The sequence below is a fragment of the Neopelma chrysocephalum genome, unplaced genomic scaffold (assembly GCF_003984885.1).
Source record: "Neopelma chrysocephalum unplaced genomic scaffold, ASM398488v2 Primary Assembly neopelma1_42, whole genome shotgun sequence".
Classification (NCBI taxonomy): domain Eukaryota; kingdom Metazoa; phylum Chordata; class Aves; order Passeriformes; family Pipridae; genus Neopelma; species Neopelma chrysocephalum.
In genome coordinates, this window is record NW_020897700.1 from 8379816 (window position 1) to 8403477 (window position 23662).

General features: G+C 38.8%; 2 protein-coding genes across 10 annotated transcripts in view; one reads left to right on the forward strand and one right to left on the reverse strand.

Annotated features, from left to right (window-relative positions):
- PRIMPOL (primase and DNA directed polymerase) overlaps nt 1-9213 on the reverse strand; it is a 17989-nt gene extending 8776 nt beyond the window's left edge. For 2 of the 8 annotated variants that reach the window (XM_027676618.1, XM_027676626.1), the window contains exons 1-5: nt 9123-9213; nt 5132-5316; nt 4031-4122; nt 3186-3327; nt 1989-2136 (exon numbers count right to left, since the gene is read on the reverse strand). In XM_027676618.1, the coding sequence (XP_027532419.1) occupies nt 1989-2136; nt 3186-3327; nt 4031-4122; nt 5132-5316; nt 9123-9147 (592 nt within the window). In that variant the 5' untranslated portion in view covers nt 9148-9213. Of the gene's footprint in view, nt 1-1988; nt 2137-3185; nt 3427-3469; nt 4148-5131; nt 5320-6496; nt 6568-7013; nt 7280-8813; nt 8962-9122 lie in introns of those variants that run through there. The other 6 variants (XM_027676620.1, XM_027676621.1, XM_027676619.1 and 3 more) reach the window with 6 other exon arrangements.
- Nucleotides 9211-23662, forward strand: CASP3 (caspase 3). 2 transcript variants are annotated; one of them, XM_027676630.1, is made up of 8 exons: nt 9211-9296; nt 13460-13606; nt 14684-14776; nt 17766-17890; nt 18393-18521; nt 20346-20521; nt 21024-21141; nt 22244-23662. In XM_027676630.1, exons 3-8 carry the CDS (start codon nt 14703-14705, stop codon nt 22468-22470), a joined length of 849 nt encoding a protein of 282 aa, XP_027532431.1. In that variant the 5' UTR covers nt 9211-9296; nt 13460-13606; nt 14684-14702; the 3' UTR covers nt 22471-23662. The 2 variants fall into 2 exon arrangements, with proteins under 2 accessions (XP_027532431.1, XP_027532430.1); XM_027676629.1 differs by having other exon boundaries at nt 9251-9336.

Genomic DNA, 23662 nt, shown 5'->3' on the forward strand with positions numbered 1-23662 from the left:
TCTGTGTCACACTTAGATTTGGCAGCCAATAGTACAGGCAGCATTTGCTTATAACCAAGACAATCTGCTCGGCTTTCCTCGAGCTACTCCTCAAAAGATTTAGGGACACAGATTCCACTACTCCTAAGAATGAGAAATTGGGGTTTTTTTAATGTAAAAAAAAACTGGGAAAAAAATCCTGTTCTGGAAATACTCTGTCCTCTTTGTGTTAGAGTTAGGACCTGAATTTTGGCCTGAAGTGGTGCTTAGGCCATGGACCACATGCTTATACTAAAAATACTTGGGAAAAAAACTTGCATGTAAATGCAGGCTTACAATATCCATCCTGTCCTTACAGTTTGCTCTATTCCTCCAGATGTTCATGCTGACAAGACCTTCCACAAATGATTCCTCAGAGCAACACAAAACATGTCAACCTTATAACACTTAAATCCAGGAGCACATGTGTTGTCCCCATGAAATAACTAGACAAATTCAAAAGGGAAATAAGATTTTCTCTAATGCTGTACTGGGCTAGACAGAAGTCCAGCACTTTGTCATTAATAACAGCATTACTGTGTAGTCATTAAGTACTAAAAGCAAAGAGATCATCTTTCCTGTGCTCTCTACAAGACTCTGCTAGGTGATACACAGTGCCTAGTAAGAATCTACTTAAAAAACACAGGAGGTATTAAAAAGTAAGAAATACAGTATAAACTTTACTCAAGACTGGAATGAAGGAGGGTGCAGAGCTAGAAAAAGAGGTAAGGGTGAGAAAGGGAGGACTGGGTATGAAGACGGTCAGACAGATTGTAACAAGTAGACAGCAGAATAAAAGTGGGAAACTGAGTGGGATCAAAATTTTGAACCAAACACCCTGAACTCTTCCTATTCTACTGCCGGGGGAAACCCAGTAACAATGCGCATAATTTCTTGTTATCCTACTGCTGTTGTCACAGTTCTTCCTGAACACAAACAGTAGAGTTAAATGTCACAAATCTAAATTTCATCCCTTCTAATAACCCCTGAGATACTAATCTCTGCATCTCTGCATAACAGCATTTCTGCTTCTTTTCCCTCATCTTTTTTGTTTATTTGAAAAAAACACAATAAGGAACAAAGGTACAATAATAAACACTCAAATATTAAGATATTACAAAACCAAGGTTGCAGGTGCAATGTTAATTAACCCAGAGTTCTGCATTTGTAGGTTGATACAGACTTTAATTCCACCACTGGGCAAGCTGTTTTCCATGAGTTCCTGCTCCACTCAGACAAAATTTAGCTGATATTCTATTGTGCCCTCATTGGTTAAAGTATGTCTATAAGACTGCTTTACTGCACACCACAGAGAATATGCATACAAGAAAAAGAAATTATGAATTTCAACATTAACTTTTCTTACTGTTCACCACTAGCACTTCAGTGCTTCACAGGCAGTATTTTAAAAGTATATTCAAAATACTTCTGTTAAGTGAGGAGGTATTATTCTACTTATTTTAAAAATGGAGTCAAGACAACCCTGAACTGGCAATTCTTTGTGTTGGGAGCTGCCATATCCCAAGAAATCCCAAATTACATCAACAATTAAAATTGCTTTCAGCTTCCTTTTAATCATGCTTATGCACAGCTGGCTTGAAATCATCTTTGTCCTGCCTTCCTGACCCTATGCTGAGCACAAATGAACTGTATTCAGAGCAAATAACAGTAGCTTTAATTGTTAAGACTGACATTAACCTGCAAATTAAGGAATCATAGACTTGCCAGTTTCGTAGAAGTCAGTCTTGTCCACACTTTTATAAATAAAAGATACATGCTAATTTTGGGAAAAGGAAGTAGAAGATGAGAAAAAATGAGGCTTGATGAAACTGATAGTAATTTCTGCTGGGATTACATATTTGTTTCCACATGTAATTCCATTAAAATAAATATTCAAATGTGAGATGGCACTGTACGAAGACAAAACCTCATATTTTATTTCTAGGTGTAAGAGAAAAGAACACACTTACCAACATGAATATTATCCTTAAATACAGTCTTTTGGGGTAGAAATATTAAGTGCCGACTAAATTTTTCATCAGTACTGGAATCTAAATTCAAGACATCTTTAGTTGAACAATTTACATCATAAAGTTCTTTTAATTTTTGGCTGACAAGCTGAAATCATAAACATTAATTATGTTATTTTCACTAGCATTTTTAGTAGTGGTATCTATAAAACCTAACAAAAATGCAGATTCTACATTTTTTCAAGGTTTCTTTTTGGGCTTTTTTCCTCATTTTAAGCATACAATTAAGTTAATTCAAACTATCTCATATCAAGTTTTAACCAAATTTGACATAGACCATGTTTACTTAAATGTGCAAGTCACTGACTACACTACCACTGATAACCTGAGCAGACTTTCGGTTTTTCAGGTCAAAGTCTAATTTAGCGGCTTTATCACCTAGGGTTTTTTCCACCACAAAGCAGTTCACACCCACAATGACAATATTTGTAACATAGGTACAAAAGTAGGTGACAGAAGACTCACAAATATATGTCCACTTACTAAGAGATTTTATTAGAAGATATTCTAAAAACCTGCTGTATTTTCCACTTCTGTCATATTGAACTTGCAGAGGAGTTAATTTTCCAACCAAATTTGCAATAAAGTGAAATACAATTGATAATTAGCAAAGATATTCAAATTTAGGCACCAAATTGATAAGTGCAGTCACATGATGTTCTCTACATCATCATTTAACTCAACTATAATGAACTGTTGTCTAAAGAACCTTAAAATCAGGAGGCATTTATTCAAACCTTGATATACAACCATTTTGCAATGGGAATGAACTTGGGAATATCTGAATGGAACTTTTATTGATGCTACTTTAAAGAATCCCTAAACATTCCTTCAGTTTTACAGCTTTGAAGTGGCAGAGGACATAAAACAATCTCCAAAAGTAAACTTATCAGTAAACCTACAGTGAATACAAACATTCCAACAGCCATCATTCTTTATTTTTTCCTTTCACTTAAAGAAGAGAACCTTTGCTCTAATTAAAACAGTATTTTTACTTAATTAAAAATAACCACTAGGTCTACAATTCTTTTTCATTTTACTATAGCATAATCAAGATAAAGTGGTAAATCCTTTTGTTTCATATTAAATCAACAAGAAATTCATATTAATCTACAACACAACTTTGATCCAGTTTACCTCAATTAGCTTTGCAACCATACTCTTGCCATCTGCACTAGGATTTGCTGGTTTGTAGAACTCCAAATCAAAATAAAGTTTGCAAGCATCTTTTTCAGGAATTACTTCATAGCAATGCATAAGACTTGTTTTGTAACCTTTGCTAAGGAAAAACAAAAACAAATCACAACCTCTCACAATAAACATTATATATGCTTTTCAGCTGCAAACAAGAATCCCACAAGTCCTAAATATTTTTTTTATTTTTTAATCAACCACCCATATTAAAAAATGTAGCAGCCCTATAGTGTTTTGAAAAAATTTGTAACTAACTTCAGCATCAAATATCAACAAAGATTATTTGTCTGGCCTAGAATTTAATTTTGTAAAATATTCCTCTCCCCATGCCCCACAAGTCTTACAGTGCATACAAAAAGGCTGTTGAGCATTTAAGGAACTATGAAAACTACAGCAAAAAAATGAAGTTATCACACATATGTCTTAAACAAGAACAATGAGATTATACAGAGTTTTTTCTAACTAAATTAAAAAATAATCTCATTTTCAATTTGAGAAAAAAAAATCAGGCTTTTCACATAAAAGTTGACTTAGATTTTTTTTACTTCATAACTAGATGTCTTATCATAAAACAGCCAAATGGGGAAAAAAGTTCAGCACATGATCAAATTGTCAATACTTGGAACTACATCATTTTTCCCACGGCCAAGATGAAACCTCAGGCAACTCATTACAGCTCTGTGCTAGTCAGAGCAGCAGGCAGCTCCTGGGGATGGCTATCCAGTCATACCTCTTAGCAGGTAACAGGATATCCAGCGACATACAGGGGTACCTTTTCCCATACTCACGTGTAATAAAACCAAAGCTCTTTATATGTTGTCACAAGGTAAAACCTCTGTCCACTCTGTGTGTTCTTTTCCAAAGCAAATACATGAACATCCTTTTTAAATAAAAACATTGAAGGTTTTTTGTTTTAGTTTTATGCATAGAACCATTTAAAATCTTCCTATTTGACATTAATCAAAGGCTAGTAAAGACTAGAGAACTATAAGCAGATCACTCCTTTTGCAAGCTAAGTAGCACCTGATTTTAATGCAGAACATCATTCTGATATAAGTTACAAAGGTGAAACTTTGAAGCTTTTCTTTGCTGTGCATGAACATAACCTCTGCTTTCTCCATAAAGTCTTCTTTTTTCTGGTCAGTTGCAAGTGCATCTAATGGGAGGAAGAACAATGTTCTCAAAGGATCGGCCTCATGGACATGATGGTAGCATATGGCTTTATGGCAGATATTTTTCAGACATTATGTTATTTAAATTAAAAAATAGAAATCTGAGAAGAAAACCAAAAAAAAGTACTGCCAAGCCAGCGGGAGTGCATTTTGAAAAACAGACTGCCAAGATTACTTAAACACCTAAAACAGCATGGAGAAAAACATAGTACTTTCTTTAAAAAGAGCAATCAATTTGAAAAGTATTAAACTGAAAGCAGATGATACTTTTGCATAATATTTATTTGGTTCATCACTTCTTATCATCTGAACTTGCTACTCTGATGCCACTGGAGAGTTGTATTGTTTTTATTTTGTCTCTGTTTCCTGTTTCTCTCTTTTTCTTCCTTCTCTTTCTTCCTGCTCAGTTCTCACTACCCTCCCTTTCTCCTGCCAACCCTTGCTTATCTTTAGAGGGAAGAAACCTAGCACTACATTGTTACCAAAAAGCACTTTACTGTGATATGTGTATGTTAGAATTAGAGCTAGTACTTCTTAGAGATACCTCCAGTGCAACATGATCTCCTACAAAGACAAAAAAAATAAACTTGCTCTTTCAGGATTGGGAAGAAAAAAAAGATCTTGCAATCTGATAAAGACTTCACTGTCAACCAAGATTTTAAGTGATGTTCAACCTTGAAAGTACATAAAGAGTAGTTCACCTAACACATAATATACCTCTTTGCAGGTTTTTACATAATTAAAAGCTTCAGCCTGTCGAGAAAATATTTTCCAAACAGAAGATGGCTGAAAGGGTTTGGACAGTCTTGGTCTATAAACTGTAGGAAGAGGGTTTCTTTCATAGTAGGATGCTCGTTCTTCTACTTTCTTCAGTCTTTCTTCCCATTTTCTCTTCATTTCTCCTAAAGCAATTACAAATAGTCAAATTAGTTTCAATTTCTGTTTGCATGACAATTTTAATTTTAATCCTTACTGCTTTTGATTCTTGTTTTGTTGAATGTAATTTATCAATTAACTGGGAGTAGCTGATTTTCAAATCAACACCCAACCTTGCTATGATACTCATTTTAATTAAATCTATCTACACTGTTTTGGAAGTATAAGAGCTTCATATTAATGCTATCAAAGATAAACACAACAGAAAAATCACAGTAAGGAAAAGCCTAGGAAGTTTCCTTTCTGTCTACAGAATGGTATTACATTCCTCCTCAAAAAATATACAACCTCTACCAACTAGCCACACAACATCAGTAATGAGTGAAAAAATAGTATTATTTCTGCTTTATGGTTGGGGAGACAAATGAGATCATTAATTTGTATGGGTAGTACAGCACTTGAGTTCCTCAGAAGAATTAAGATTTCAGTGACTCTAGCTCTGAGCTCCACATCTCAAAGTAAAAGAACTGAAATCTAAAATGAGGGTTCCATTCTCCACTGCTGACCTTTGCTACTAATCAGTGATACATTCACCTGCTTTAAAATCTCATGTACTTTCTCCCAATCTCAAGATACCAACCTTATCTCTTTTCAAGAAATAGAACCCTACAGTAACACTTGCTTATCTTGTAACCTTTAAACTCCTAGTTCCATAAAGTAATTCAAATGCTACAGAGTAGTGTAGTAAAGCACAAACACACATAGGTACAAATATCTGTAAGTTGAACACTTGCAAATCAGAAAAAAGTATTGCTAAGAAATGGTGAAACAGAGGAAGAGGGGCAAGATGGAACAAACACGAAGGGGAATCTTTTTGTTTTGCCCAGCATAACCACTTGGTTCTCATAACAGCCTACCAGATGCAATGAAAGATACAAATGAAACTGACTGTACTCAAAAGTATTCAAGCCTTTAACAAGCTGGACCCACAAGGTGAGTTTAAGTATTTAAATATTCTTGTGAGGCCCCAAAGCCCAGATTTTAGATCCTCTGAATTCCCCCTCTAAGTTTTCCACAGCAAAAGCTACTGGACACTTACATTTCTGCCCACTGTACATCTAAGCCTGCCTGTGTTTTGATAGTTTAGTGCCCATGTCAAGTCTAAATAACAGAATGTTTTTTCTCTAACAGGGGTCAAAAATATTATCTCTATAGACCTTGTCAGTCTTCTGACCTATGCACTTCCTCCACTCCCTTTTTGTGCAATTAATTTCTTCCTGGGGAATGAAAAGTTAAATTACAGACAGCAATCAGCACATCTCAGAAGTGCTAGCAAAACCCTCACTTTCATTTTCATGTTGTTGGCTCTGTTGTAAATTAACTGGGTGCAGAGGACATTCCCTACATCAGCACTTTCCCACAAGGTGACCATTAAAAAAGGAAAGTGAAAGAGAATTTCTGTAGTTCTCTACTCATTTTAAACTTTCTAGTTATATCAGGCTATATTTTTGGAGAAACACAGTTGGGAGGATATCTGAACCTGGGAAAAGGTTGATGACCCTTACTTTAAAACTTAAACCTATCACTGTTCTTTGCAGTCCAAACACTCTCAGATTCTCAGCAGTCCAATATGTCAGTCTTTTCAAGGTAACTTCAGCTCCTGCATGAACTATAATACAGCACATCCATTTAGAGCATGTACAATTTACACTTACAGACTAACCTTCTGAATTCACTGGGGAATTTACGCTTCATCTTCCTCTCTTCTGTCCCACCAGAAGTAAGGGGAGTACTTATTTTTATTTTACTTGACAGAAAGGAATTTTGTCCCCAAAATATTTGGACTTCAGTGTTATTGACTGAGCAGGATGACTGCATGGAGAGCCCGGGAAAATGTCTCCTGAGAGATGACTTGAAGAACTTGCTATTTCAGTTTCTCTGTTTGGTGGAGGACTACTCGTCTGGTTACTGCTGAGCACAGTTGACATCCTGTATTTTTATACCAGATTATATGGCTGGTTTGAGATTATTTTTGTTTGGTGGTTGTATTTTTTTTTTTTACTAAAACATAGGGACACATATGATGAAATCACGCATCTATGTTTGTCTTTCCCCTGTAGCATGAGGGATTTCTGAAATGGTTTTAAAAATGTTTAAAAAAAACACTCAAAAATCTGTAATGATTATGATAAAACACACTATCCACACCTGCTGAGAACTGAAGCTGAGACATGCAAATCAATTGCTACTCAAAATAATGTAATTACAGTTGTTTCCTGGCCAGTATGTATCATGCAACATAGCTCTATGGCAGAATTCATGGTCCTTGACACAAACAAATCTGTGAGATTTTCTCCCAGCTACTGATTCCAGCCTTAGAAGAACATAATAAATAAGAAAGCTTCTGTTGTCAAATTTCTTAATGTTAGTGACAATTAGCTGAGTTATCCTTATGTTGAGCTGACCTGTGCCATACCAACAAACACTACTCATCTTCCCTCAACAACAACAAGGAGCACCAAATTTTCATCTTGCCCTTCTAAGAGAGGAAGTGGCCTGTACAATCACAGAATCAGATAATGGGTCAGGTTGGAAGGGACTACAGTGGGTCATCTGGTCCAATCCCTCCACTTAAGCACAGGATTGCATCCAGACGGTTCTTGAATATCTTCAGTGAGGGAGACTCCACAATCTCTCTGGGCAATCTGTTCCAGTGCACAATCCGTTCCTCAAATTAAGATTTGAGGAATTCTGTGCAAAACTCAGTGTTTTAGACCAGGTATATAAGACCTCAAAAAGTAGGTTAGTATCTGTTGTGAGAAGCTGGAATATGTAGTTTCCAATGTCATCTTACTCTGACGTCTGCTATGGAAGGTCACTGTACAAATATGAAACTAACTGACCTGAAAGTTGATGATGAAGCCAAAACCAGCCCTCAGCTTCAGAGCTGTTGTGCAAGGCAGATCGGCAGGCAGGCAGGGACATTCAGAGTGTTCCTATCTTTTGGTGTTATAAGCCCAAGGCTCTGACTGTGCATGGTGGGCAATAACCTCACCCAAGGGGCAGGTTCTGCTGCAGTACAGGCCAGCAGAGCCATGGGGATCTCGCACGCCAAGGTCTGGAAGGTGGCCGCTTGTTTGGTAATGGTCCCCATAGATTACTGACTTTACAAACCACCATTCTGTCAGAATCACAGAATATTGTGTTTGAAGAGGCCCCTAAGAATCATCACATCCAACCCTTAACCCTGCACAGGACCAGACACAAGAATGACACCACGTGCCTGAGAGTATCATCTAAATACTTCTTGAACTTTGTCAGGCTTGGTGCTGTGACCAGGCAGGCAGCATTTGCTTATAACCAAAGCCCTCAGCCGCTCCTCATATGGCTTCCCCTCAAGGCCCTTCACAATCTTCGTTGCCCTCCTTTGGACGCTAACAGCTTAATATCTTTCTTATATTGTGGTGCCCAAAACTGCACGCAGTATTAAAGATGAGGCCACACCAGCATGGTGAAAATGTACCAGAATGCTACATTTCTCTCAGCAGGCAGAGGAACTAAAACAACAGCCCAAACCTAACGGGGTTTGGGTTACACCACTCAAACCGAAGAGCAGCGAGAGCAGCAATTCCCGGCTCAGCGCTCAGATACCGCAGGGCGCGGTGGCTTCACCGTCCTCCTGTGTCCCGGAGCGCAGCCGTGAGGCCCGGCCCGGCGGCCCCTTGGCTCATCCTGGCCTCGCACCGCCTCCCCTCGGCTCCGGGAGCCGCCCTGCAAGTCGGAACCGCCTTCCCCGACCCCCCGAGGCCGCTCGCCGCCGGCACCGACTCACCTCCTCCGCCGCTCGCTGCCGCCATTGGGGCGGCCTGCCCGCCCTGCGCGGGGAGGAGCCAGCGCCGCGCCAGGCGGGCCCACGGCCGCGGGGCTCCGTGCGCGCCGAGCCGTGCCCAGCGCAGCCCAGCCGAGCCCTGCCCAGCGCAGCCCAGCCGAGCCCAGGGGAAGGCAGGTCGGAGCGCAGCGCCGAGAGCGGGCGGGCGGCAGAGGCGGTGGGTGCTGGCGGCGGCAGGGATGCGGGCGCGGCGGTGCCGGGGCCAAACAAAGCGGCGCGGGGTGGGGTAGACCAGGCTGTAGCTCTCCAGCTCCGCGTGGCCGCCCGCATCTCCCCCAGAGGAGGTCGGCTGCGGGGGGCAGGAGGTCAGTCGCGTATCGCCGGGGGCGGGCCGGGCTCAGAGCGCCGCCTCGCCGCTGCCCCGGGGCCCCGCAGGGCTCCCGGCACGGCGGGTCCGGCAGTGCTGCGGGCAGGGGTCCGTCCCGCCCTGCCCGCGGGCGAGGCGGCAGAGCGGCCACGCTGCTGTCCCGGCGCCCGCCGCTTCCCCCTGCCCGAGGCAAGGCGCGGGACCTCGGCTATGAGTTTTCCAGAAGCTTAAGGTAGACAGTTTGCTCCGTTTCAGCCTGCTTTTGTGGAGAAGCTGCCGAAACAAACGAACAAGCAAACAAACAAACAAAAAATAGGAGAAAAGAGAAAGAAAAAAAAAGCACTTTAATTCTAAGCTGCTCTCTGGTGTCCCCCCCGGTAGACCATTAACTAACCGGAAGCGCAGGGTCAGAATCTGCATCTGGACCTACCAAAACAAAGCGGGTTAAACCTCGTGTGTACCGGCCGTGCCAGTGCTGGAGGAAGTTAGTTTGAGACTCTCACAGACACTGTGACTAACCTTTTCTAATCTAGTCTTTTACCCTCTGATTCATAGTTCTCTCCTTCAATTATCTGCCTGTCAGATGGTAGGTTTCAAACTAACACATCATGCCGTTGATGTTAAGGAGCCCGATAAAGCTTATTGCATTGGTGATGTGGTTAATTGGTATTGATGAATTAATAAGCAGGGGTCCCATCTGCACTCGGAATAATTTCAGCTCTTGGTAATTTTGCATCTTAATGCTGACTAACTAAAAGTCTGTTTGCTTTTGGAAGATCATAGTGCTGGCCTGGTGTCTGGGCTTTCCAACTACCACATCCAGACCAGAAGTAATGGGAAAGGCTGTCATAGAATTAGCATGTTTCCATCAGTGGTAGCAATATTTAGTAGGGGGATATTGTCACATGAAAAATATAATGGTATATTTCAAATGTTTTTCAGTTTTTCATATAGTTCAGCTTCTATTTTTTCCTTATGTTATTAATCAGATAATTATTGTTTAGCATTGTACATTATAGAATGGAAACATTTTAATTTGCATGTCTGCATGCAAATTATCGCAATATGCCATATATATGTTTCTGTACATAAAATATCTTCTTTGAATGCTTGACATTTTCTCTTGCAGTCATATAAGGTGGAAAACTGCCCTTTTGTAATCTTTAAGGACATGTTTTACAATACTGATGTCTGTTTTGGACATGTATTTTAATACTGCTACAATCATTGCTTTGTAGCAGCAGATATGTACTGAACGTGTGTTGCCTTGTCTCTCCTGGTTTGCAATTCAGTTATTTGCTTCCTTCCCTATCTGAGAAGCTTTGGTATTATTTTTATCACTGTGTCATTCATTTGTCTTTTTGGTTCTCATTTCGAATAAATATCACTTTAAAAAGAAACCTGATGGTTTGTATGGCAGTGGTGATACATGATGATGTGAATTTATTTTCATTAGGTCCAGGAAGAATAAGTAAATCCAGGCTGGAAGGGAGTAAAAAATTGTTTTATATATAATTTTCCAATCAAAAGAAAAGCATTGTAACAACTGCATTTATAGAAGGAAAAATATTTTTTCTCTTATTGCTATACAGAGAGACATTGGTCATTTTTTGTTAGCTTGCTAAGCATAGCTTTGGACCTTTTTGAACCACTTTGTTTTTTACTACTTAATACCTGTAAAGATCATTGCAGCATCATCTTTATATTCATTGTCTCTGTGTCATAGCATTTTTAACAAACTGTATTTTTTTTTTAGATAAAGTATTGGAAAATAAACTTTTTAAAACCTACAGAATATATTCTGCTGGATTACAAAAATGCTGTTGCTCTTTTCAGCTACTTGTTTTTGTGTTTCCTTACAGTTGAAAGTTCATCTTACATAAGAGAAAATAGTATCAAGGAGAAGAATAACATTTTTTCATCAAATTCTTAATGCACTGTCATGATTCCTACTCCCCTCACCCCTTCCCCCACCCCCTCCATCCCTAACAGGATGAGATCATCCTCCACAGGGAAATGTGTATTCTGCTTGAAAGAGCATGGCATCACTGCATTACCTAAACCAAGATGAGGCAATTCTTAGTCTGTTAGAATCAGCATCATCCTCCAGAGAGCACTGCTGTTACCCTGACCAGTGCTTTAGAGCAGAAAACATGCTGCTGGTTAAAACGTGCATTTGAGTGCCTAGCAACAAGAGATACCTCCTTGTGGATGTCTTTTGTTCTTTAAACAAGTGCAGATGACTTGGTGCCTTAAGGTGCTCAGAAATTGATGGATATTAAAGGTGAGTTACAGATTCTATTCTGAAGATAAAGCATGAGAATTTCAATACCTAACAAGTTATAACCAGCCTTTCTAGACAATCACTCTAGCTTCTGTAAAGTCTCTTAGACAAGCTCCAATTGTGATGAAGTAGAATGCAGTGAGCTCTAACGCTTCATTAAACAATTGAAACTGTAGGCTGCAAGCTAGGCTTGCAGAGGCTTTAGTGAGAAATGTTTTTATGGTATGGTATTACAAAATGTGTTTTACATTTTTCAGAAACAAAGTACTATAGTTTGTTATAATTGTAAGTTTTGCGAGCTGCTTGTCATTGTTTCTTTGGCATTGGATCAATTACAGCAGTTTTAGTCATAATTTAAGGTCACTTAAATGTTGAAGATCTCTCTTAGTGTTTGCAGCATGCTTTAACATTTGTGTTGTAGAAGCACTCAGTGCTCGCAGCCAGTTAGGTCTCCAGTTTGCTTACTTAAGTCTGCTGCTGTTCACCAGTGCTGTTCTCACCATTACTAAACCAGCTTACTAAAACCAGTCCCTAAAGGGATGTAGCATTTTGGTTGGAGCACATCCGATGTGAACTCAAGACAGCCTAGTGATCCACTTACCCTACCTAATGATTGCAAGATCTGATCTGTTGGCCAGAGCTGTTAGCTTTGCCATATACTTTGGGTGAGTCTTTCTCCAAGTAGCTTTTGGTAGCCCAGGCTGGCTCATATGATGGAGAGGAGCTGGCCACAGCTCATGTAGGCACACATTTACTAGTTTACACCCTGTGCTTCAAGTACTTGCAGTGCTGGCACTGCAGATCTTCACAGTGTCAAACAGCTGGGATAAACACCTGGGGTTTTAGCAGAAGTTGATTTCTGTGCTGACATGGCTACAGTGCTGTCAGTGCACCTGCTGGCAAGTTTCGATGATAGAGATGGTACATGATGCTGTGCTTTTTTATATGGTGTAGTTGTTTATTACTGTTGGTAGACAAAGAACGAGTGAGGAAGGAAGTAAACCTTTTCCTTGTCTCTTCTATTAATCCCATTCACAGTGAAGGTTTTGGGTTGTGCTTTTGCACATAGTACTTCTCCAGAAGAAGGAACAGCATTGAATTGCATCAGAATTGTGGGTCAATCTGGTTGGATGTTTTCCTACAAATAAAATTTTGCTCAAAAGTGTCAGGCTGAGACCTCAGGAAAGCTGGAAACCAAAGCCAAGGATGATTGTGGTAGGGAGAGGGTTGAAAGAAGCCGAGAAACTCCTGGAAGCTGGGCTGTGCAGGAACAGGGGAACTCTAGCGCTCTTGTCAATGGAAGCCATTCTTTCTGCTTCCCAGGGATCAGAAGCTTTACTCTTCAGTTAGAGCTGGGTGGACACACCAGTTGTCACTGTAAACTAGACTTTATTGGCAGTGCACAATTATAAGGTGTAGGGTTGGATCACTGTCAGGCCACAGGTCATAGGTAACCTTTGGAATTGCTTGTCTTTTTTCCTCATAGGGAGCTTTTAATGAATTAGACTTTGACGTTAGGATGAATGAATCCAGATCATGGTGCTATGCAGTCATGTTTATCATTGTTGCTTTAGTTCCTGCCCCATGATACTGTCTTTAAAGTAAATTTCTAAATTTCTAGAATGTATTTTAGACATTTTATTTCTAAAATACCAAGCTCATTTAATACTTGTGCAATTTGGTTTTCAGGAAATTTCCTGTTTGCTGCATTACATAATACAGTTCTCAAGTCTGGAATAATTTGGTGAAGAAGATTTCTTAATTACATCAGTGCTCCAATATACAAAGAAATAGTATTCAGAGTAACCCTGAAGGTCTTTTGAAGTCACTAAAAATGTAAGTAAATGTCTTCTAAGAAACAAGGAAAGACAGAAGGTTATACATAACCAGATTAGTGCTTCTGATGCATCAGTAATGGTTGCCACAGAAAATGGATGTTTCTGATGTTCTGTAGATACGAAGTTGAGACTTAATATAATAATACTATGATGATGTAAGATGGCAAATATAGTTTGCCACCAAAGAACTTAAGCCTTAAATAAGAATCTTCATCATATCTGACCAGCAAACCTTACTACTTGATCTGGTTATTTATGCATTTCTCTTTACCATAAATATATCTGCTAAGTAGGTTCTTGTTAAATTCTTGCCTTTTAGTGCCTTGTTTGTTTCTTGAGGTCTAAGCACTTCTAAGCATTTATCACTTTGTCCTATCTGGTGATTTAAATTTATGATGGTTAATTGTTTTACAAAACTTTAGCTTAAGGTAACTTTTGGTAATGTGTTCCATGAATACACACAGAGTAATTGTGGGGGAGGTTTAATGCTTTTAAATTAATTTCTGGCTTGGTATCCATCATAATTTATTGTCCTGTGTTCTGATAAAAGTAAATAGCAGCCCACAGCATAGGGTTCATTTCGTCAACTATTTGAAGTTATATTGTTGTGGTTTTATATAATTTATATTGCAATTGCCTTCAGTGACACCAACTAGGATGGGATGCAGTGATGTTTCATTTCAAACAGAATGCAGAGAAATTACTCATTTCTCAAAATACTATGACCCAAAATCTAATCTTCTGTGTTAGTTTTTGCACATATCCAATAATTTGTACTGCTTGATTTTTGGTTCTCAATTTCTAGTGCATGTAGGAACATTGCAATATTTTAAAGATTGTTTTTAATTTGTTTGTCTCTTAGCCTGCTTCTTGTAGGCCTTTTCAATGATTTGGTCTGACTTTTTCCCAGAGTTCTTTTAGAATGCAATAATTTAGAAAAATATTTCATGTTCTTCTTTCAAAGATAAAATATGTAGGAATTACTCAGAAATGCTATTTTTTTGTCTGCTAGTACTTCTAGGCAAAAGTTGTTCAGTGAATTGTCATAACATTTCTATTTTCTTACAATTTCAAGCTGATAATTGAAAGCCATAATGGCAGACATTGGAGATGGACCACATGTGGGGGAAGATCTGACAGATGCAAAATCTATTCCAGGTTTCAAAGGGTAAGTGAGATATTTTTGGTTTAAGTCTTCAATTTAAGTCTTGAAGAATCTTGTGCTGTAACTGAAGGCGAGAGCCATAGAAGAAATAATGCTAAGAAGAAAAGTTTCAATTATGGTAGATTGTTATAATAATAAACAACTATTAGAGTTGTACTGACTTCGAAAATGTACAGTGTCTGACAGAACAGGCCACATGCATGTACAAGGAACTAAAAAGCAAAATACTTAAGGTGCAGTTAGACTGGGCTTAACAGGATTATGAAGTGGTTAGCTCTTCTTGAAAAGAGACATCGGTGTCTCACCCTAGACTAAATGTTCACCCCTTTCCTTGAACTGCTTTTAGAGCTGACCTGAACCTGTGGCAGACAGCCCAGCTGGTTGAGCTGACCTGCTGTAGGGGCTGTGTGTGTGGAAGCAGAAGTGCAAGAAGAACTTATGGGGTGGAAGGGAGGAAACGCAGGCCTGTTCTTCCTGGTGCCAGCTGGTTGTTACACTGGTCTAGCACTGTCATCAGATTATGCTCTCTTTGGGAAATTACTTTGGTTCTGAAGTCATTCTTTTTAATATTTCAATGAAAATCAGGTTTAAGAGTATTACGGACTTTTTATTTGTAAAATACAGTATGATAGGCCCCCCAGTCTTGTAACCACTTACCCATGTGCTCAAATGAGAAAATCCGTACCAATTTCAGCATCTGTGGACTTAGTAAAATTGACAACTGTTGCAGAGTTATGAGTGGGTGGGATGGTTGGTGATTCTTATCATTAAGGCAGAATTACAGCTGCATATAGAATCTTGGTCTTTTGTCATGGATGGAGTGATGCACTTCACTTGTAAGAGAGAAGTAGCAGTATGTTTATTGATACAAAACAGCGATTTAACAAAGTTTGATAATAGATGCGACAATGGTCTAACAAGATTCTCTGGCAAGGTACACTTGATTGTTCACTGCAAAGAGGATAGGGTCAGACAAAATGGTCAGAGAGACTCTCCTGTTGAGTCATGAGGTTCAGAAAGAAACTCCTTGCATTCTAAACTTGTCAGAGGGGAGTCTGTGTGCAACTGGATCCAGACTTAGTCCCAGACTTGGTCAACAGTTTATGTCTGAAGGATTATATGTGCACAAACAATCCTTTAAATCATTTAGCTAGTCTTTTAAAGTTTAGCATGCTGTCAATTACTTACCAAGAATTATTGCAGCAAGGAATCTCTCAGCCTCAAGGAGTAATCTTGAGAGGCATCCCTGTTCAAGGGGAGATCCTGGTGTGCAGCCCACTGCCATGCAGGAGAGCTCAGGGGGCCCTGGGCTTTATGCTATATATGGAGTAAGATAATTGACTTACAGTTGTATTTGCATACTGGCCATGTTTTGGGATGGTGCATGCTCAGCTAGCCCTTAGATGTTGAGGAAGATGCGTGGCCCTTAGCTATTGTGTTATCTGTCTCCCCAAAGTCCAACTTCATCCAGATGCAACCATCATGACTACTACAGGTGGCTATTGCTTAAGCAGAAAAGGAGCACATATCTGCCATATCTTTCTAGGTTTTGAATGTTTACTTTTGAAAATTCAATGGTAATATGAGTTTTGGTTAGAATTCAGAACAGATTTGCATTCTCAGAGCTAACCTTGGCTCCAGGTACATGGCTTTCAAAAGATGATAGTAAAAAAACCCAACTGCTTCCTTGTTAATATAATAACTGGCATCCTTAAACTAAGTTTTCATATTCTCCTGTGCAGAGGCATTATAATTTTAAACACATTTCTTCCTTGATTGTAAATTTTGAGCTTGTTACAACTTGCACAGAAGGTTACTACAAATACAGATGACACTTCACTTTTTTATTAAAATTCATTGTGTATGTGCACATTTTAACCAAAGCAAAAGTTTTATTTGGGAGCATAACTGTACAAAGCAGTTTCATTCATTTTAACCTCTGGGCAAGTATAGTCTTCACTTAAATTTACCAACTGATTTCACAGATGTAACTTAGAATCATAGGCTGATTTGAGTTGGAAGTGACCTTAAAAAGTCCTCTAGTTCCAACCTTTCTGGCATGGGCAAGGACACCTTTCATTAGACCAGGTTGCTTAAAGCTCCATCCAACTTGGCTTTGAACAGAGGTAGAGCATGTGCAACTTCTCTGGGCCACCTGTTGCAGTGCCTCACCACCCTCACAGTAAAGAATTTTTTCCTAATATCTAGTCTAAACTTACTCTCTTTCACTTTAAAACCATTGCCCTTTGTTTTATGACTACCCGTCCTTGTCAGAAGCCCCTCCTGTCTTTCCTGTAGTCCCCTTTAGGTACTGAAAAGCCACTAAAAGGTCTCCCCAGAGCCTTCTCTCTCCAGGCTGAACAACCTTACCTCTCTCAGCCTGTCCTAGGAGAGGTACTCCAGCCCCCCAATCATCATCATGGATTCCTGTGGATTCAGTCCAACAGGTCCATGTCCTTCTTATGCTGGGGACCCCAGAGCTGGATGCAGTGCTCCAGGTGGAGTCTCACCAGAGCACAGCAGAGGGGCAGAATCACCTCCCTTGACCTGCTGTCCACTCTCCTTTTGATGCAGCCAATGGTGCAATTTGTTTTCTGGGTTGCAAGTGCACATTGATAGCTCATTCAGTTTTTCTTTGACTAGTACCTCCCAGTTCTCCTCAGGGCTGCTCTCAATCCACTCATTATTTAGCCTGTATCCATGTTTGGGATTGCCCCAACCCAGGTGCAGGATCTTGCACTGGGCTTTGTTGAACTTCATGAGGTTGGCACAGGCCCACCTCTCAAGCCTAGTTGACATCCCTTCCCTCTAGGGTATCAACCATACCCACTCATCTTGGTGTCATCAGCAAACTTGCTGAGGGAACTTCTAAAGAAAAAGTAGCAAACATTACCAGTTTCATTGGGTTTGCTAAAATAACCTATTGTTGTTGTTATTTTGAAAATAGAGAGATCAGGAATTAACGCCTACATTTTTTCTGGTTTCTATGCAGAAGGAACCTACCTGCTAGCAAGTCTGTGGACTCTGGAATTCTGCCAGACTACAGTTACAGAATGGATTATCCAGAAATGGGGGAATGTATAATAATAAACAATAAGAACTTCCACAGACATACTGGTACTACTTTCAAGTTTTTAATTTTTTTCCTTAATTTAGATAAATTAGTGCCATGTGTTATTCTTCAAACCTGAATATGCAGACCAATTTTGATTGCACTAAAAAATTAGGTCGTTTGAATGGGTATGATTCGTTTCAGTGCATTCTTCCAAATGTGCCGAGGGAACACATTAGGGTATAGCAGTAACAAGGAGAAAAATTGATAGGCCGTACAAGTCTGCTTTACCTTTAAGTTATGAATTCTGTTTTGCAAATAAAATTCTTTCTATGTCCTTACATAGATAGGTAGATATAAAAATAAGATGTAGATAAATCTACAATACAGGTACAGAGAGTGGGAGATGGTGTGCATGTGTAACAGGACAATGTTTTTTCTGTTTGAGTGGATCTGGAATAATAGAATATTTCAGACTGATACCGTATAAGTGAGAAAAGAATTTGGCTCAATCAGACCATGCCATCTGTATCATATAAAAAAATAACACATTTCTTTTATGTATAGGGATGCTACCCCGTTCAGGTACAGATGCGGATGCTGCAAGTGTCAGAGAGGTTTTTATGAAGTTGGGATATAAAATAAAGATCAACAATGATCTTTCATGTGAGGACATCTTTAAACTATTGAAAAAAGGTAAGTAATAATATGTTGAGTGTGTGTATTAAATCATTCACTGTTTCCAAATACATCTCTAGCCCTCACATCTCTTCTTCCATTGTTCCTTTAGATGACATTTCACACCTTCCAGTGATTTGTTGCTAGGATGACATGTACATCATAGTTTCTATGTTTATTCATCTTTGCTGTCTCTCCATCTTTTGTACCATGACTGTTGTCTCCGTATCCTATCTCATCTTCTAAAGAAGGCTGGAAAAAAGGCTGAACCTTAAGTGCAGACTGATTTATATTCTGACCCTGGGATCACTGAAACTCTGTGAGTTGGAAAGAAACCTGCTTGATTGGGTAGAGGGGGTCTGTGCTACATGTTTAGTGGTGTGGCCCAAGAGAGGTTCTGATCGAGGGACCAGAACTGCGGGTGTATGGAGTGAATTACTCTTCTAGAGAAATAACTCAAGTTTTGTTTAACTTGTGAAACAAAACACCCTTCTCCCAAGTGAGAGTTTTATACTACTGTGTTAATCCTGCTTTGTTTGGACTTGGCTGCATATAGATCCTTAAATTAAATGGTGCCTGGAGGTATTGGTAGCCCTGGAACACAACCTATTCTGTTAACTGTTGGAAGGTTCTCTGCTGTGCCTGTGACTCATGCCTACTAGTGCTTTCCCAGACTATTTCAGGTCACAGTTCAACAGTAAAAGTGATCCAGTGATTATTCCCAACAGCCAGTTAGCTTGCAGCAATCCTGGTCTTGGTTTTTCGTTTTTTTTAATGGGAATGTTTATTAACATAGATGTAGGATCTTTGGTGCTGGTTAATGTTTATGCCAGAGAATGTTCCCAGGCATGGTTAAGTTGTTAGTATAGTTGCAACCAGTCTATTGACAGTAGCTGAAAGTGTGACTCTCTAAATGCAGTGCTTGTCCATAGATTGTAAAAATGCCTGAGTGTGCATCACTTGAGAAAAATAGAAATAGTTCACTTTTTCCAGAATAGAGATTCAGTGTTTTGGTAAGCAATAAACAGTAAGACTTCGGCTTTACAGACTGTTACATTTTTCATGTACAAACTCTTGCATCTTCTTGAGTTACCACTCAGAGTTCCTTTTGGATCCTTTCTTTTAAACCACATTTGTATCTTTTCATAAATTCAAAAGAATCATCTTAGCCCTCAAGTACAATTCCCACAATGTCAGGCAACAAAAGACTTTGGAGAATATCTATTTTATGCTCTTTGTCTACCACAAGATGGAGGGGAAAAAAGGTATAAATCTACAGACACTTTATATCAAGCTTGAATGTCTTAAATTTTACTTAAAGAGCTTGAAAAATCGTTCTTGACCTCGCTACAGGTCAAAAGTGAGAGGAGAGGGGTACTGCTAGTACCTAGGTCACTGCAGCAGCAGCAACTTTCATGCAGCATTCAGTTCCCATGTAATCCAAGTAGTTGAAGCATCTCCAATCGGAAGGAGAGAGATGTAGGACTTCTCCATCCTTTCCCAAAACTCAGAACTTTCCATCAATGCAATCGCAGATCACAAGACCAACCATTACTGAATGGTTTGTCTTTGAAACACTCTCTTTGTTTCCTCGTGGTATTCCTGGCCTAGTTCTGTGACCACATCTTAGAATGGGTAGGGTTGGCCTTTAATTTGGGGTTTTCTGTGTCCAACCTCCATAAGTAAAGTAGGCAGACTTATTTTGTTCAGAAGCGAAAACTGGTTGGATGTTTCTAAATGTGGGAATTAGTTCTTAAAGACTTCTGTCACATAGGAAGGATCAAATGTTCAAAATTTTTAGGGAATGCAGGAAGTTAAGGTAATTCTCTTTTTTCTTTCAAGTTTCTGAAGAAGATCACAGCAAGCGAAGCAGTTTTGTTTGTGTGTTGCTAAGTCATGGCGATGAAGGACTAATCTATGGTACAGATGGCCCTCTTGAACTGAAAGCACTAACAAGCCTTTTCAGAGGTGACAGGTGCCGAAGTTTAGCAGGAAAACCCAAGCTCTTTTTCATTCAGGTGATGTACAGCTGAACAATTATCATCAAATCAGTCAGATACTTAAAAAAATACTGTTTCCCATTAATTATTAGTGCAAAAAAGTTAATTCTTTCTAAAATTGATTTAAATGGAATTACTTTTGGAATAAGATTCTTTTCAGGTCTAAAAGTGGCACAATCTGCCCTATTAGGTAGGCAGTATTTGTAATAGATGAGATTGCATTATCTTGATTCTATGGATTAAGTAAAAACTTAGCCAGTATTTTAAAGAGTTTCTGAATATAATTTTGAATTAATATCTGTCTTATCCAAACTGTGTAGTTGATTTAAATAAATGCTAGCTACTTTTCTTCTGAGTCAGTCTAATGGAAATGTGACGTGTAAATTCTTTTTATTTTTGCAGTTTTTTAGTCAGAATATTGTCATCTGAAAACATGAAAAAAATCAATATTCTGATTTTGATCCCCGCCTTTATTTTCTTTATTTTTAATTTTTTTTTCCATTCTTCTTCCACCAAATAGGCTTGTAGAGGGACCGAATTAGATTGCGGTATTGAGACAGACAGTGGATCAGAAGAAACAATGTGTCAAAAAATACCTGTAGAAGCAGACTTTCTGTATGCATATTCTACAGCTCCAGGTGAGAGACTGTGTCTATGTGTGAGCTCTATTGATGCAAAAAATTAAAATTTGTAGTTGTATCCAGTCAGTGGGTGACTTCACTAGTATGGAATATCCCTTTGCTCAGTTTGGGTCAACTGTACTAGTTGTGTCCTTGCTCAAGATTTTGTCCACCCCAAGCTTAATGATGGGGCGGGGGGAATGTTGGGGAGACAGTGCTGATGCTGTGCCAGTGCTGTTCAGCAGTAACCAAAACTGTGTTGTGTTATCAACACTTTCTAGCTACCAATGCAAAGCACAGCACTGTGAGGGCTGCTGTGGGGAAATGAACTCCATCTCAGACAGACCTAATACACTCTTTCATGGAAATATGAATTTTCTTCTCTCAATCACTTTTTCTACGCTGATTTGATTTCTTTTTGAGATAGTTGCTACTCTCAGTTCCTACAAAACCCCCACCAAACCCTGAATATACATCTTTCTCCCTAGCAAATCCTCAAATATTCATATGCTGGAAATTGAGTTAATCAGGGTTGTACAAATAATTTAGAGCAGGAGGAAAAGGTATTATTCTGAGAAAACAAAGCACTCAGATATCCAGAAGTGGATGATAAACACCAGCATATTATTTGCATATCATCTCTATTTACATTGCATCCTTAAGCAAAATTACTAGGGGCAGAGCCCTTGGTATACCCTTTACATTACCAGTTAGCAGAAGTAGGTTTCAGTCTTTAATTCATGCACATAGTCCTGAAGACAGTGACACTGAAATCCATTTTGAATCTTGGCTCCATCTGTACTGCCACCTCTCCTTTGTGTTCATGTACTCTGTGAAGTAGTAAGTGATCAATGGCTGAGATTGTTGCGGGAGAAGATAGTTTTCCTGCCTTTTGATTTTCTACCTTCTTAAAGTTTTCTTAGATTATAAAACATGAGAGGATTAGAAAAATCTTTTGAGTTGAAATTTGAAGAACCTAAATTTTGTTTGGTGGTGGTTTTGAGTTTTTATTTCACAACATTGATTGCTATTGGAAACAATGTGTTGTTCCCCTAAGCTAACCTGTCCTGTATCAAAGGCTGCTACATCTGATCACTTTTGACATTGCTCTCTTCCACAGGCTATTATTCCTGGAGGAATTCAGCTGAAGGCTCCTGGTTTATTCAGTCACTGTGTAAAATGCTGAAGGAACATGCAAGGAAACTTGAACTCATGCAGATTCTAACTCGTGTAAATCGCAGAGTGGCAGAGTATGAATCCTGCTCAACTCGACAAGATTTTAATGCAAAGAAACAGATTCCATGTATTGTCTCTATGCTCACCAAAGAATTTTATTTCCCTTCCTAAAAGAATTTTTCAGTTCACGTTTTTATCTGCAATTTTTATGCAGTGTTGGTACAAAATACCACTTTTAAATCTGAATAACTGTTTACTACTGTGTGTGGCACAATGAACTATCTCAAAGTTAGATATGTCCGTTATTAGAAGTAAAGAGTAGTATGGCTATGTTAGAAACACAAACTTCAGTAGCTGAAGCACAGGCAGATTTCAAAGTAGTGCTCTGAATATTGCAAAAAATTAGGAAGGGGAGACTGAAGAAAGATCACATCGTTTATCAGAACTATTTGGTGCTACATTTCTCTTTGCTGAAGGGGCAGAGAAAAACAGTTCTTGTAAATAGTTTGGTTTCATATCTTACGAGAAGATTCAGAATGTGCTATGGGTATTAATTATGATTATATGATAGTGTTGTCACACATTTCTTCTTAACTCAAGTTCTTGAAGTTTAGGTTATAAATTAACCTAAACTATTTTTATAATTTTGGGCATAAACTGTGGAAAACAGCCATTTCACTTTTTTACATACAAGTAGGAAGCATGTTTAGAATACAGTCACTTTTTCCTGATAATTTTTTAACTTTGTGTATGGAATATTAGATTAAGCAATTATATCAACATGGTAGCTGTTTCAAAATAAATTTTGTATTCTGACCTTGAAGCTGAGTGCCTAAGGGACCAGTCTTCCAAAATTTCTTTTTCTGCAGCTCCCTAAAGGGTGGAGCTGTTGGGGCATATTTGAGGCTGTATCAATGCAAAAGGAAATCTGCATTCTGAACAGTCTACTTTCCTCTTTCTGGCCTTAAATAAGAGTGGGTTTGCTCTGTGCTACGTGTTTACCATATGTAATCTGTGTGAAAACCTAGATTTGTGGTACTGGAGAAATTTAACTTCTTTAATATCAATTTGAGTTAATTACAAAACTTTAGCTAAAATATGTTAACAAATAGTAAATTTCTTGACTCTGAATTTTGTGAAACAGACTTCTACAAAATTGTAAAACATTTCTGCTTATGTTTCATCTTGTAGCAGCCTCTTTAAGATCAGAGGAAGACAGAATACTAAATGACTATAGGGTGCTTGCAAAACAAGACTTGAAACTCTTCGTATTGTTTAGCATAAACAATGTTAGCAAATTGATGTTCACTTCCAGAGGCATTTGTTACTCTTTTTTAAATTAAATACTGTTTCCTAAATTGTA

Bases quoted from the DNA above. Each gene is read 5' to 3' on its own strand.
- CASP3 (XM_027676630.1), top strand. From the start codon at position 14,703: ATGGCAGACATTGGAGATGGACCACATGTGGGGGAAGATCTGACAGAT. The intron at 18,522-20,345 runs GTAAGTAATAAT...TTTTCTTTCAAG, and splicing joins CTTTAAACTATTGAAAAAAG to TTTCTGAAGAAGATCACAGC. The intron at 20,522-21,023 runs GTGATGTACAGC...TCCACCAAATAG, and splicing joins CCAAGCTCTTTTTCATTCAG to GCTTGTAGAGGGACCGAATT.